The sequence below is a fragment of the Emydura macquarii genome, unplaced genomic scaffold, assembly GCF_026122565.2.
Source record: "Emydura macquarii macquarii isolate MOO-44397 ecotype Brisbane River unplaced genomic scaffold, CSIRO-AGI_Emac_v2 contig_554, whole genome shotgun sequence".
NCBI classification, from domain to species: domain Eukaryota; kingdom Metazoa; phylum Chordata; order Testudines; family Chelidae; genus Emydura; species Emydura macquarii.
The window spans coordinates 3,642,176-3,657,282 of NW_027130691.1; the positions used below are offsets into that span (position 1 = coordinate 3,642,176).

Genomic DNA, 15,107 nt, shown 5'->3' on the forward strand with positions numbered 1-15,107 from the left:
AGAGTCCAGAGGAGAGTTTGCAGGGTCAGCCAGTGACCAGGGGCAGGAGCAGCAGCTAGGGGAGTAGGTGAATATGTCATCAGGGAGGTCTAGGGCAGCCAATCTAGGCAGAATCTGGGGGGAAAGCCAGGAGGATGTTCCTGAAATAATACACTGCTCAGCTGGAGCACAAGCTACTCGCTGGCCATTTTTAAAATACAGGGTGAAATTTTCACAAATGTCGAAGTCCAATTTTGAAAAGAGACTGAGGTGCCATAAAGTATGTCTGTACTGCAGTTAGACACCGACGACTGGCCCCTACTGGCTGACTCGGCTCACGGGGCTATTTATTTGTGGTGTAGACATTCAAGCTCTGGGTTCCCCCCACCTTGCAGGGTCCTAAAGCCTGGTCTCTAGCCCTAGCCCGAATGTCTACACCGCAGTTAAACAGCCCTTAACCTGAGCTCTGTGAGCCCAACTCAGCTGGCCCAGGCCAGCCGCAGGCGTCTAACTGCAGTGTACGCAGACCCCAAGTCTCAGTGGAAGTCAGGCTCCTAAGTCATTTTTGAAAATGGGATTTAGGCTCCTAATTCATTTAGGTGCTTCTGAAAATGTACCCCCTATACCTTTCTGTCCATAATGGACGGATGGACACACAGGCTGGCTGCATGAGGCACACTAATTTGCCCCGAATGGGAACGCTTTCGCACTGTGTTCCCTTGCTCTTCTCCCTGCAGTGACTCTGGTGTCCGTGGTTGAACTTGGGGTGAATGTGTGAAGTGTGATGTAGCAATCTTGAAGTATGCTGGACCAACCCGAGGCATGTCACTGACAGTGTATGCTGGGGAATAATAAGCCTTGGTGGGTTTAATGATTGGTTTCATTTTTCTTTTTCCTCTTTGTGCTGAAGGAGAGTTTGGATCTGGTGCTATGAATGGCCTACAGTGTCTGAAATGATTCTTAGCATTCTTGTGCTGTGAATGCAGCCTACGCCTTTCAGCCAAACAATACATGCTTAGAATCTCCTTTTGTTGCTGGAGTGTTAAAAACATTTAGAGTGAAGCTTGCCAGGATTTCTTGCTCACTATAACCCCCTTTTTCACTTGAAATGCACCAGAAGGCTGGAATTTTCTTGCATTATCTGATGTGAGCTGGTGATGGGGGTGAAGGAGAAGCCCCACGGTTCCCCTCTCACACTGGATCTTGGGATTCAGGATTGTCTGTCTCTTGGAAAGAGAACCCTTTGCTATTGCATGAATGTGGCCAGTTGGTGTATGTAAGTGTGTATTTCCAGTTCCACTTCCGTTAGTAAGGTGAGGGGGTCCTGTCTGGGGCAGGGCTTCCTTGGTTTGGATTGGAGCATCCCTCACACCTTCGGCCGGCCCCGTTGTTGTCTTCAGCGTAGGCAATCTGGGTGAGATGTGCTTCATCGATCTCTAGTTCAGCCAAAGAGATGGGAAGAGTTTTACCATCTCAGGAGCATGTAACGAAATGCACAAAGTATCCCTTCATTTCAGGTGCCTGGGTTTCTGAATGCCCAGTTTGAGGTAAGTCGGTTCTGGGTTCTTTGAGAGGTGCTGGGCACTGACTGCAGAGGGAGCGTGGGAGCTCGGCACCTCTGAAAATCAGGCCTTAGGTGTGTCAAGTTGGGCATCCAAGTTAAGGGCCACTCTCCAAAATGTAGGCCTGAGTGTTCTGAATGCCCGCTGGATGGAGCTCTGTCAAGAGTGCTTCTGCTTAGAGGAAATTGCTCTTTGTAGTGTACTGCTCAGAATCCTAGACAGGACAGGTGTGTCTGTATTTGGAGAGTGAAAACAAACCATGGTGGATTGTTAGCTAGGGTGGCCAGTTGTCCGGAAAGGGGACCTGACCAGACACCAAAAGTCCGCTTACCACGGTGGAGGAGGCTCTGGATCATCACCTACACCACCTCTACTCAGCTGGGGCTGTTTCCTACTTGTGTTGGGCAGCTGCTGTTCCCAGCCCCGGCTGCGCAGGCGAGACCCTCCCGACAGGGGGCGGGGGAAGAGGAGCAAACAGGGGGTGGGGCCTTGGGGGAAGAGGCAGGGCGGGGGCGGGGCCTCAGGGAGGAGAAGGGGCGGGGCAAGTCCTGGTGAGGGGAAGAGGCGGGGCGGGAGAGGTTCCGGCACTCCTGCTGGAGTGTCCGGTTTTTAAATATTACAAAGTTGGCAACCCTAAAATGTTAGCACATCTCGCCGTGTCTGTATTTCTGTAGTAGAATCTCACTTGTGAAGGATAAAACACAGATTGAGATCGGTCCCTTGCGCCTTCCCTTTTCGTCTGGTCCAAGAAATTTGACCAGGTCTTTTGCATGGCACTGCAGATCATTAGGTCAGTCCATAACATATTGTGTTTTAAGCAGGAAATGGGAACTACAGTGCTATCAACCAGCTTTATAAAGGAGACTCCATTTTATTTGCTGGGGCATTCCAGGCTTTCTGTATGACTGAGATGATCATATGTGTTATGCAGAACGAATAAACATTTTAAACATATGATGCAGTTTGTAAAAGTAGGAAAAGTGGATAAATAAGCTGCTGTGGCTTTAAAAGGTTCCAATTTCTATTTCACAGATTTTACAAGTACATGTAAATGAGTAGCTATAAAGTTAATTTTCCACCAGTTCTATTGTGTAGCATAAAACCCCTTCCACAGGCCCCTGTCTTGGTTGGGACATGTTAGCTGATGTATCTCATATCAAGCCAAAGCAAGCAGTCAGTGCACTTTAATTGTGCTCTTGGCTGAAGAAGCAGGAACTGCATTGCTACAGGTTTGTCTTACTGACATGTGTTTCCCTGAAACACCCCTTACATTTTACATCCATAAACCAGTCGGGGCGCACTTCAATCTCCCAGGACACTCTGTAAATGACTTGAAAGTTGCCATACTTTTACAAAAAAAACTTCAAAAACAGACTTCAAAGAGAAACTTCTGAGCTTGAACTGATCTGCAAACTTGACACTGTCAAACTGGGTTTAAACAGGGACGTGGAATGGTTATCTCATTACAAGAAGTAATTCTCACCTCCTAATCAATGGTTGTGAATAGGCCTCAACTACTTCCCCATTGTTGTTCCTTAAACTTGGATGTATATATATACCTGCCATTTGATTTCTATTCCTTACATCTGACGAAGTGGGTTGCAGCCCACGAAAGCTTACGCCTGCAGAAATTAAATTTGTTAGTCTTTAAAGTGCTACAGGACTCTGGTTGTTTTTGCTGTATACAGACTAACACGGCCACCCCTCTGGAACCCTTACATTTTGTTTATTTAACATGCAGTCAGTGTATTTCAATATTTCGAGAAGATTGCAAGTAGCTGGCTTCGCTAATGGACCACTTCACTAATTTAGACATTAACTTGCGAGATGTTGAACCCTTTGGAAGCAGCCCTGTGAAAGTGGCCCAGGGCAGTAACTCAAATTTCTAGGAGTGCAGCTGGGGAAACTAACAAAAGGGTTCCATTCATTTTGCTGCACAATTCCCTTCAGATATTTTGGCTTTTCTGAGCCAATGACCGGAATGAACAGAAAAGGGAAAGATAGCTGCAGTCTCCTTTGTCAAAGGCGTAGTTAGAAAGCACATGTTTTTAACTGCGGAACTTGGAAACTGTATTTCCCCTGAACTAGTCAGCTTAGGAATGGTGAGCAGAAGAGCACATGAAGATAGGGAACTGATACTCTGGGGGGTGTTCTCAAGTGTAACAGGTGCGGGGTGGGACTGGTAGAAATAAGATTTTGTTTCATCTAAAGGTGATGGGACAAATTCTGCCCTGGCGCACAGGTGCACAACTCCCATACTGTGATCAGGAGCCGCACCAGTGAATGCCAAGGTTGCGTATGGCCAGATATTTCAAATACACCATGTAAAACCCTCCTGTTGTTGGAAACCTTTTCATTCTCCTGGAGCCGGACAGACTCCTTTAGGCGAATCTGCCCCCTCTCGTATTTTGGAACGAGCAGGCAGATGTCCTCTGTGGCATTCAGCAGCTCGTGGCTCATGATGGTAACTGCTAGATGAGATAAGGTGCAAGCTTGCTGATCCACAGGCAGCAGAGGCGGGGGGAGAGAGCCTGTTGGAGAACATGGAGATTATTCTCCATGCCAGATGGGAGCAGCCTAGTGATTGCAGCATCAATGGATGCTGAAAATGCTTTTGACCGTGTGGAGGCACGTGCCTGTTCAAATGTCCGTGGTTAGAGGGATTGTCCGTCCGAGGGATCTAAAGGCTGTGGGCGAGGACTGATGTTCTTCTCCGTCGCCCCCCACGTGCACATGTACGCATCTTTACATTGACCAGGAGACATTCAGAATCTTGATTTTGGCAAAGAGACAGTGTGTTGGAAATAAGGCGTGTGGAAGGCCTGGTTCCAGATTTTGGGGCGGGGGGAGGAAGGCTTCGTATCCAAGCTATGCAAGTATATGGCAGAGTCTGGAGAGGAGCCGTTGCCAATGATTAAAAGTTAAACAGAAATGGAAAAAGAGCATCCAGGAGCAGTTTCTTTGGGCTCAAATTTGGGAGGAGACCCCGAAATGGTGACATCCAGAATACAGGCTCCTTCACACAAGCCTGGCAGCCAAATGGGGACTATTTACAAACCTTAACTTGAGAGAAGCTTCTGGAGCAGTGCTGCGCCCAGGACACTGAACCATGGGAGGGGAGGACTGCTGAGTTGGAGCCGGAAGGTTAGTTATGTGTGATTTCTCCCCTGCAGTTTCCTATCCAGTGGAACAAAGATCCTCTCTCACCATCTTCTGTGGCCAGAGCATGGAATTAACCCTCTCTGTGGGGAGAATGATGGTAATGCTTAGCCAGAAGGTGTGGAAATCTGCCTCAGTGGTTCAGAAATTGGGGAAATAAAGTTTGAGACTCAGAATTTCCATTATTCTTGTAGAGAATAGTTGGACCACACAATTCTGAGTAAGTGAATCTGAACTCCAGGTGCCCTTAATGTACTTGGCAGATGCAATCAGCCGCAAGTGCAGAGATAATCAGTTCATCATGCCCCCGGGAGGCTCTGTGGCGCTAACAAGGCTTTATTGGAGTGAGACCTAAAAAGAGAGTCCATTCCCATTACGTTCATTAAAGATACCACATGACACTTCTAGCAAGCGTGAGGACATGTCCGCAGTCACCCTCATGCGGGCAAAACTTTTGTCGCTCAGGGGTGTGAAAAAAACACTCGGCGGAGCGACAGAAGTTTTGCTGGCATAAGTGCTAGTGTGGTGGCGTTATGTTGGCGGGACATGATAAAATCAGCTAAACGAGGGGTGGTAGCTATGTCGGCGGGAGAGCTGTCTACACCAGCGCTTATGCTGGCAACATTTATGTCGCTCAGCGGGGTGTTTTTTTCACACCCCTGAGCGACAAAAGTTTTGCTGGCATAAGCATAGGTGTAGGTTAGCCCTACAGATATCCTGGGCAAACGTAAACCCTGGTGCTTATGTTTTGCCTTCTTAAATCCCTCCTGCCGTTTCAATTGGATATGTTTTTCTACTTCCTGTCCTAAACTGTTAAGAAGTTGCTGCTTTCTACACTCGAGGTGGCTGCCTCTCCCTCGCGAATGAAATGATCTGAGTATGGACATTTAGGGAGTTAGATGAATGTGAATAGACAATATGGTGTTGTGCTATAGCCTGTAATGCACAGCCATTGCCAGCCTGTGAGCTTTCCCATTAAAAGACAGAACTAAAATACCCTACGCATGCCAGTGCTGTGCCCACTAGTCACCACTGCCTGAGGCACGGTGTCAAAATGAGCGGTCCAGGGAAGTCGTTCTGCCGTTGGGGTAAGCTTCCAGCTTGAGTGTGCCTATCCAGTAGCGTGTGTGTTGTCGTGAGGTCACAGAATAGGTATTTTTAAAAGATTTAAATTGCTTTTTTATATTTGGGGCCATAGGAGGCAGATTTTGAAATGATCAGAAATTGTGTCTCAAACAACTGAAATGTAATCGCAGTGTGCATGCAGCCCTGACCTTTTTTTCAAACAGGAGTAAATATTTTTCATTAAAATGTGACTGGCAATGTGGGCCAGTGGTTAGAGCCAGGGACTGTAAGTCAGGAGAAACTGGGGCAATAGTACTGAGTTGCTTTGTTTCTGTCGGTTAAGCAATTGGTCCTCTGTGCCTCAGTTTCCCCACCTGCAATATGGGGATGATTTTACTTTACCATGTTTGTAAAATGCCTTGAGATGTATGGATAAAAGACACTGTATGAAGAGGGCAAAGTAGCATAAATATCAGAGGAACTACAGAACTTGGACCCGCACTTGTAAACAATGGCACAAATTCTGCTCTCCCTCTGGTTTAAATCTGGAATAACTCCATTGCTTTGAACTCACTGGAATTACCCTGGATTTGCCCTATTGTAACTTTAGAGCAGGATACAGGCCACATGTCACAAGATTCTTTGTGATGAGGGCTGGAGAACCTCCGCTTTCTTGACCGAGAAGATTATCAATTATAATAAATGACATGGCAGCACCTTCAAAGTGAGGCTCTCAAAGCATTTTACAGACACCAGTGAATGTAGCCTCACACGTCTGTGAGCAGGGTCATATTCTTATCCCCCAATAACAGACCAGGAAGCTGAGGCCCAGGGCGATGAGTGAACTGCCCGAGGTCACACCCTAGAGGTCAGTGACAGAGCTGGGTATAGAGCACAAATCTCCTGACATCCACAAAACCCTTCCCCCCTCAAATGTCACTGGGACTCTGAGATAACCTCAGCATTGCATTTAGTCTGGAGCCTGAAGTGACTCGTCTTGGAAAGGTTTCACAGGGGGGAGAAGGTGCTTTTGTTTTGTGCCTAGTTGAGAGGAGCAGGCAGGGCAAAAAATGTACGAAGCAGCTTCTTCCTGTGGTTCAGCCACTGCTGCTTGCTAGATAGATGTAAGCCTGTGATTATGCTTCATGCCTGTTGAAAACCCTTGGACAATAAGTCAAGGATTTGTAAGAAGCCTTTTTCAGCGAATTTGGTTGTGACCAGCCACGAACAAACAATACTAAACTGTCTGAAAGGCTTCATTTTAATAGTATCTCAGTTACTCATGGCTCATTCTGTGAAGGAATGAAGCAAAATTTGGTAGCCATGCTGTAAACAAGGGAAGATTTAAATTAAGATCTGATGCTTTTCTTATAGTTATATTGGTGTGTAGTGAATGGTTATTAAAAACAAATAGTCATCAGTCAGTGTGACACTTCTTATCTAGTGATGTCCAAATGAATTTGGAATTTATTTGGAGCCCAGCTGTTTTGCTTTGCATTTTCTGATATGTGCTGTGTTGCTTCCAGCGTGTGCAAAAAAAAAAAAAAAAGTCTGTAGGAGGGAAATGATTAAACAAGCTTCAGCTGTTTTTTCCCCCTTTGAATGGCCCTCTTTCATCAGGATATGTTAGGACAAGTGCTTTTTCAAGCCAGGATATCAGTGGAAGACAAAGTGTTCTCTAAAAGTCATCCAGTTCCTGGGTAGCATCAACGGACAAGAGATTTCTCTGCTCCTGACAGAATATGCGGTCAATCTTTCTTTTCTTCCTCTTCTTCTTCTTCTTCTTCTTTTTTTTTAGGGGTTTAGAAGCAAAAGGATGTGAGTTTAACAGTTGGTTATGAATCTTTTTGATTTTACTGACTTCTGCCTGTCTCTTGGGCCCGCACAATGCTTCTGCTGTTCAAAGAAATCCAGTCCAAATTAGTATGTACATGCCATTTGTTTTTATTCTGCTACCAAATGTTGCTTACTAGAGCATTGCCAGGGATGCTCAAGCTGAGCAGGTTAGGGACTGTTGGGTAGTGAGTGGTGGTGGTGGTGGGGTGGGTGGTTTTTTTTTTGTTTTGAGTTTTTTTTAAAGACACATTTTATTGAAACATCTAAAAAATCCTCTTTGTCTTGCAGAGATAATGGTCCGGAAATGAGTTTTGTTGCTGCTATCCAAATAACATGATTTTAAAAGTTCTCCTTTTAAAGAACCAATGTAGAAAGAAGTCGGATTATTCTGTCTTTTCTGTTGTTTTGATTTGTTAGCTGTATTCTGGAACAGTTGCGTGAAATGTAAGAGTGCAGAAAAATCTCTCTTGCGGGTAACCCATTTTTTTGGAGTGTATCTTTGGGATGGCGTTGGGCAGCGCTGGCATTTTAATGAAAGTCCTAAAATAAGAGCTTTCACAAAGGGAAGCTTTGACATGCTGATATTGGGTCATTGCATATTTGAAATCCACCATAGAAAAGGATGATGTGGGACATGAGAGCAGTTAGTGGTAGAGAAATATGTACTGTCTGCTTTTGAGAAAGTTGTCTTTTCTGCGGTTGTTGCTGCCGTCCGGGAAATGTGCATGATTTTTTTTTGGTTTTTTATTTCTTGCATTCAATGAGTTGTTTGACTTCCCCATCTTCATTTTCATGAAGATGAATACATAGCCACAAAAATCATCTTGGGTGGGTTGCCCTTTTATTGTGACTTTGTGTCAGTCCCGAAATGTGGGATGATCTCACAAACATTAGATAATGCAACATTCTTATTTTCCTGCAACTGGAAATTCTCCACTTTATTGTAAAAGATGTGTTGATTGCCATTACTATAGCGGAGGGAAATGTCAGACAAGATGACCCACCAGAACTATGGTTACTAATGTGGGGAAAGAGTCCTGTCTTCATCAGTTTCTTTGTCTCAAATAGAGATTTCACAGTCATTGTTTGATCCGAGGTAAATATATTGTATTATATATGTTTCCCATTTTCCAAAGGGAAATGTAAAGGAATTAGGAGACTATTTTCCAAGTTTCTTAAGATAGGGCCACTGCTAAGTATTTAGCTGTGGGTTATTTTAACTGTTCTTTCCTCTTATGTACAACTGGAGGAGGATGAGTTATGGTCAGAAACATGACTATAAAGGTGGTTCGTTACTTAGCAGATCTGCTCCCAGAACATATTCAGAGTCAGAGCTGTTCATGTTAGTGATGCTATTCTATATAACTCTCTACCCTTTTTACTGCTTTCCTCTCCCATTAGCACAGCAGAACCAATGCGGTTATGGGAGAGGGAGCTGGATTCTTCTGTGGTGCACACATGATTAATGGAATTAACTAAATTCCCATTGCAGAATCTCTTCCTGGTGGTGCAAAACTGAGATAGATCACGGCTTGAGTTTTAGATCCCAGGCACAGCTTGCATGGCTGGTAGTTATTAAAACTTTTTTTTTTTAACTGGTAAACTGTACCAGTGTAATATGGAGTCACTGTGGGAGAGTAAATGTAGAAATGCTGTTTTCAGTCATCTTTCAGAGTATAACCATGCTGCAAGGATCTCACTGTTCTGAGAAATGTAGCTTTGGAAACCTTGCGGGAAAGAATTTTAGCTAACTTTCAAACCAATCAAACATGTAGATTTAAACCCCACGGAACATGTCTGGGCAGCCCTCCTGCACGTGGAAAGAAGGGGTGGAGATACGGGTATATGCCCAAAGAGGGGTGGAGGGAAATGCCATAATTCCTTGCCTTTCATTTGGAAGTCCTTGTTTAGGATTGAGCAGTGGAGTTTGAGCTCCTCTGCAGAGACAAAGACCCAAAATGGGGCAAAGGAAAAAAATAGTGCAGGGAGTTTTGACCTGAGTGGGGTTGTTTTCTGTAGCATAAATAATTTCCTCCAGTCATAGTCTCATAATGCAGTGTTTTAGCTTAGTAGATAATTAACAATAATAAACAAAGGTAAGAACCCCCAGGTCGTGTGGTATGAGATATGGAGGCAAATTTGGGTCTAAAATGCAGGACCTGCCTTGTAAAGATCCTTACTTGATGTCTTGATTTATGGAAGAAATGCAATGTAAGCAGTAACTGCAGTAACCAAAAAATAACTTTAGATGCTGAAAATCAGTGTTGTGGGAAATGCTAATTTAGACTTGAGCTGACCCTTTACTGTAACTACTTATTTTGTCAGTTATGCGCTCAGACCCATGTTCTGCTCAACCTTGGGGAAATACACACGCATCTTTGCTGTTGGGGCCTGGCCTGCTGTCAGTAGAAGCTTTACATGCATGAGGACTGCAGAATCAGGGTCATTGGGAGCAAAAAGTCATTCTTTACTGTTGCGTGGATGCCGAGGTCTCCAAGCAGTTTATTTTTGGCCCTCTTGGAGCTTAACAAAATGGTGTATGATTTCAGTTTCTTGATTTTTTTTTCTTTTTTTCATTCTGAAGAACTGCGTACTGAGGGAGTTACAAAGAAACGACTGGTTCAGAACTTACCATAGTAAGCGATCGTAGTGGTAGAGTTCTTACAATTGCTGTTTTTAAGTTGTAGAGTTTCATAATCAAATGATGATGTATAATGACATGGAAATTCACTTCCAGTTCTGTAAGAGCTCATGCACATAACTCCTGTAGTGACCAAGCATTGTAGCCCTGTTGAAAAATGCTCTCCAGATGCAACTCCCAAGTTTTTTAAGCAGTGCAGTTGCCGGATAGTAACGTCAGACTTTGGAAATGTACATCATTCTAGCAAAGCCCTGTAATGTCTTAAGTTTGGGACTTTCCATCTAAATGTATCCTGACCCTGAGAGTGTTTTGCTGATATTTCCCTTGGTTGATTTCCTGTGTCTTTTGTTTTCCAGCTTAAGCGAGAGCTTTTTCATGGTGAAAGGAGCAGCGCTTTTCTTACAACAGGGAAACAGTCCACAAGGCCAGCGAAGTCTGCAGCATCCTCACAAGCATGCAGGTTATTGATTAAATTACTTATTGAAATACTCTCCGGTGTTTCCTTGTGTTCTGCACAGTGACAGATTAATAGCGTGAGTGAGGAAGTGGGTGACTCCCTCTAAGCGTGAGAGTGGACCATTGTGTAAACCCCTGAGTAAAACCAGATTTACAATGCCTTTAGAATGAAAGAAGTTGAAATGGAACATGTGTGTGTCATGTCCTCATTTACATTTCTGTAATTCTCTTGTAATTGTCCCTCACTGAAGTAGAAAATGGTCCTCTGTGAACACCATAATATTCAGCACAGTGGCCTTTGAGGAAAATCTGCTAAGTTGTATGAGGCTCTTTTGAATGTCCACATTTTCTGCCTTCTTATGAGAAGAAATGTCTGTTCTCTCCATATTACTAATGTGGCTAAACCTCCTTTACATTCCCCTTTCTTTATATAGCAAAAAGATGAGCCCATTACACTGGGCTGTTCCCATTTCTTGAACAACGGTTTTATCACCTGTTTCGTGGGCACCGAAGCCCTGGTTCAGCAAGATACTGTTATCTGACTGGGACGAGGGCTCTCTAGCCTAATGGCCGGAGCGGGCAGCAGGCCTAGTGGCTGGAGTCAGAGCCATAGTCCGTCTCCAGAGATATAGGTCAAAACGGGAGGTCAGGACCTGGAGCACGCAGGGTGTCAGGCAAGGAGGGGCTCAAGGCAGGGATGAGGCGGAGGCAAAGCTGGGAGCAAGGCAGGAGCAGCAGGAACAAGGCAGCACAGAAGCGGGCAGAGTGGTAGGCATGAGCAGTGAGAAGCCAGCAAGCTGCTGCCGTTTAATTTAAGAACCAGCCTGCTGGCCTCAGCTGCCATTCAGGTTGCCTGGCGAATCAGGCAGCTGCTGCAGGCCAGCTGTACTGATGAGGCTGCCAGGAGACTTGCTCAGCTGCAGGCCCTGATTCCTGACAAGCACGTAAGCACAGGCCTAGCTTGACGTGCATGAGCAATCCTTTTGAAGTCAGGTATAGTGCTTAAATTAGACGCAGGGCTTGCTGAATCGGGGCCTGAGATGGAAATCACGTTGATTCTATTCCTGAATTTTTGTACACCCCGTAAGATACTTGGTCCCATCCAAACACCCTAAGCCAAATAAATACGTAGTTATGTGTGAAGAAATAATTTTCAGTTAAACCAGTTAATGTGTTGTTCCTGCCTTGAAAAGATAGCTCATCAGTAACAGTTTGTATATTTTTATGCTCTGTTATAATCTAGACTTTGAATAAGAAATATAAACGGTGTGCGAGAGAGAGTGCATGATACGTGTATAATAAAAATAGTAAAAAACAGCAACAAAACACAACTCCACTCCCCTCTGCAGAGTTTTCCACTTCAGTTTTCATCACTGGGCTGTTGAAAAAAGCCAGTTTTAACAAATACCCTTTGAAATAAAAGTAATTGAGTCTGTCGCTGAAGATGGAAAATGGAAAAAAGCTAATGGCAAAATTATGTGACCCAGTGAAAAGAGGTCATGGGCAAGAGTTACCAGAACTGCATTTTACTCTCCCTTTACTGTCTTTGATGTGTGACCAATCTGCGCCATGGACAGCGACCAACGAACAGAGGGGTTTGAGTAGGCAGAATGAAGAAGGCTTTTGTACAGAGCAGACAGACCCCAAAAATGAGTGTAAAAACAGTACTGACTGGAAATGGTGCACCTCATCTGCAGATCAACATGCTGCCTTGGGCATGTGCATCTCTAGGGTTCAAGCTAACAGGAGCATAGCATTCACCAGAGGCTCAGCCTAATCCAGCCAACCCAGCGGTCAGTGCCAGACCTTTCACAGGATAGCGGCCCCTTTACCCTGTTAATTCAGCTGGCCAGTTTTGGGGGGAAGAGGAAGAATGAATCCTAGTCCCCGTTTCCATCATATTTATTGGATGGAGACTAAGAAAATGCAAGGAGACAGTTTAGTGAGGTTAACACCAGAAAAGAGAGGTGACTAGCCAGCTTCAAGCTGCTTTAATGTGAAGTAGTCTGTAGTGCTTCAGCTAAGGAATAATGGTTGAAGTTGAGAAACAAACCAGGAGTAGTTACCAAAAATCCCCAGACCCCAGGGTTGGTTTTTTTTGTTTTTTTTTTAATGCCTTCACTTAATATTTTGGTTACTGTGGCCTTGCACAAACTTGAATAAATCCCATTTTCCTGTGATGTCCAACTTAACCAAGAAAGACACAAGAACAGTCTTAAGAACACAGTTCAGGCACCACTCTTGCAAAGATCTCCAAGAGAGTGCAGAAGTGAGGTGCTCCTTCTGGGATCAGGGCCTAAGATGTACATGATCCAAAGGCCTGGCCTCTTGGCTCCATATATTTAATTTCTTGGCTTTCGGCAGGAAATCCTAATTTTTGAATGCTACATCTAAACATAGCTCATAAACGTGTATAACACTTTAAGAACATACAGAGATTCTGGTTGTTTCCAGTGTGCTAAAAGGGACAGAAGAGATAGTAGAGAATTTAAATTAAAAGTACATGAAGACTGATAAGTAAATGTAGGGTTAAAGAGACTGAGCCCCACTCGCCCTGTATTTTTATGCCTTCTGTCTGTGATAGCTTTGGAATAAGTGGTTGGTTTAAAAAAAAAAAATCACCATCAGGGCACGTTGCGTGAGGGAGCATGTGGGAAAGGCACAGTGTGGTACTGTATGTCTGCTGCTCAGTAAACACTCCCGAACACAAAGAGCGTGTTTGAATGCCAAGCCTGGCTTTTGGTTTCTTGGACTGTCAGCAATTTCATATGCCCAACATGGATCCTATGGGAGGAATTGTATCTTGTACGGAAAGTTATGCTTGTGTTATCACAGCATTAGACAGACTCTTGTTTTATTTTCCCATGTATGACATCATCCTTTAACCCGTTTTTACCAAGCGCTAATGTATCTGCTTCGGCAGATTCCAAGTATGCTTTTTCATGAATGGCACTAACTCCATTAGGGTAAAATGTTACTGTAACCTTTGCTGGGTCCAGTCCTACAACCTTTATGTCTGCAAAACTCCTATTGTGTTCCATGGGAAGATGACCTGAGTTAGGCCCACAACCTCAGGCCCATTGTCTTGTATGAAATTCACACATTTATTTATTTTTATAGTCTTAATCTTTCAGGAATCTTTAATTTCCCCATTCTTCCCTCCCTCCCAAATTAATCCTTTGCCCACGAATCTTGCTGTTCAGTGCAGGATGTGGTAGCTACGAGACACTTCTTGTTGGTTATAATGTGAACCAGTGGCAATGGCATTCTCTGTGTAACTAACGCCTGCGAAATGCCAAAATGTCCAGGTCTCATGACAGGCCAATTAGTCTTGTATCCATGGAACTCAATTCTGTCATTATCATCTTAAGAATTCTTTGAGACTATGGGGCTTGAATGGCTTCCCAGATATTCTCTAGTTACAGGAATTTCGAGTTTCTCTACAAATCAGGAGGACATGCACAGCTTAATGCACCAAGGAGGGACCATGGCAGCATCTGTTGATTGTTTCCCAATTATCTCTGCAGGTGACTTGCCCCAGCACCTTCAAGTGATGATCAACCTTCTGCGCTGTGAGGACAGAATCAAATTGGTAAGAGAATCTGCAGTTTCTGCCCTTCTTTCAGCTGGAGGAATCTAAATTGCTCCGTAAAATAGCACCCTGATCACTGGCATTTCTAACAGGACTATACTTCCCTTTTAAAGAATCTTTTTTTAAACCCTGCCTGTTTGAATAATGCAAACAGCCACAAATCTGTAGAGCAGTGGCTCTCAACCTTTCCAGACTACTGTACCCCTTTTAGGAGTATGATTTTTCTTGCATACTCCCAAGTTTCACCTCACTTAAAAACTGCTTGCTTACGAAATCAGACATAAAAATACAAAAGTGTCACAGCACACTGTTACAGAAAAATTGCTGACTTTCTTATTTTTACCATATAATTATAAAATAAATCAATTGGAATATAAATACTGTACTTATATTTCCATGTATAGTATATAGAGCAGTATAAATAAGTCATTGTCTGTATGAATTTTAGTTTGTACTGACTTTGCTTGTGATTTTTATGTAGCCTGTTGTAAAACTAGGCAAATATCTAGATGAGTTGATGTACCCCTGGGAAGACCTCTGTCTATTCACATGGGTATGTGTACCCCTGGTTGAGAACCATGGCTATAGAGGATATGAAATGTCACATCAGAAGGGAAAGGCCTCCTGAATTATCTTAGGTAGGGTCACTGTGACATTGCAGTTTAAGAATCATAAAAGGAAGAGATGGAAGAGCCTTAGTACCTTCCTCTATCCCAGGCCAGGGCAAAATTGGTACTTTTATAAACTTTCCTGGCTAACCTACATTTAAAAAAAAATCCCACGTCTTATTTCCCCCTCAGACTTCATCTTGTAACAA

General features: G+C 43.9%; 1 protein-coding gene across 1 annotated transcript in view; it reads left to right on the plus strand.

The window, feature by feature from the left end:
* Nucleotides 1-15,107, plus strand: part of SSH1 (slingshot protein phosphatase 1) — a 55,377-nt gene that overhangs the window by 15,854 nt on the left and 24,416 nt on the right. Inside the window, exons 3-4 of the mRNA XM_067539483.1 lie at nt 10,599-10,702; nt 14,226-14,290. Of these exons, the coding sequence (XP_067395584.1) occupies nt 10,599-10,702; nt 14,226-14,290 (169 nt within the window). The remainder of the gene's footprint in view (nt 1-10,598; nt 10,703-14,225; nt 14,291-15,107) is intronic.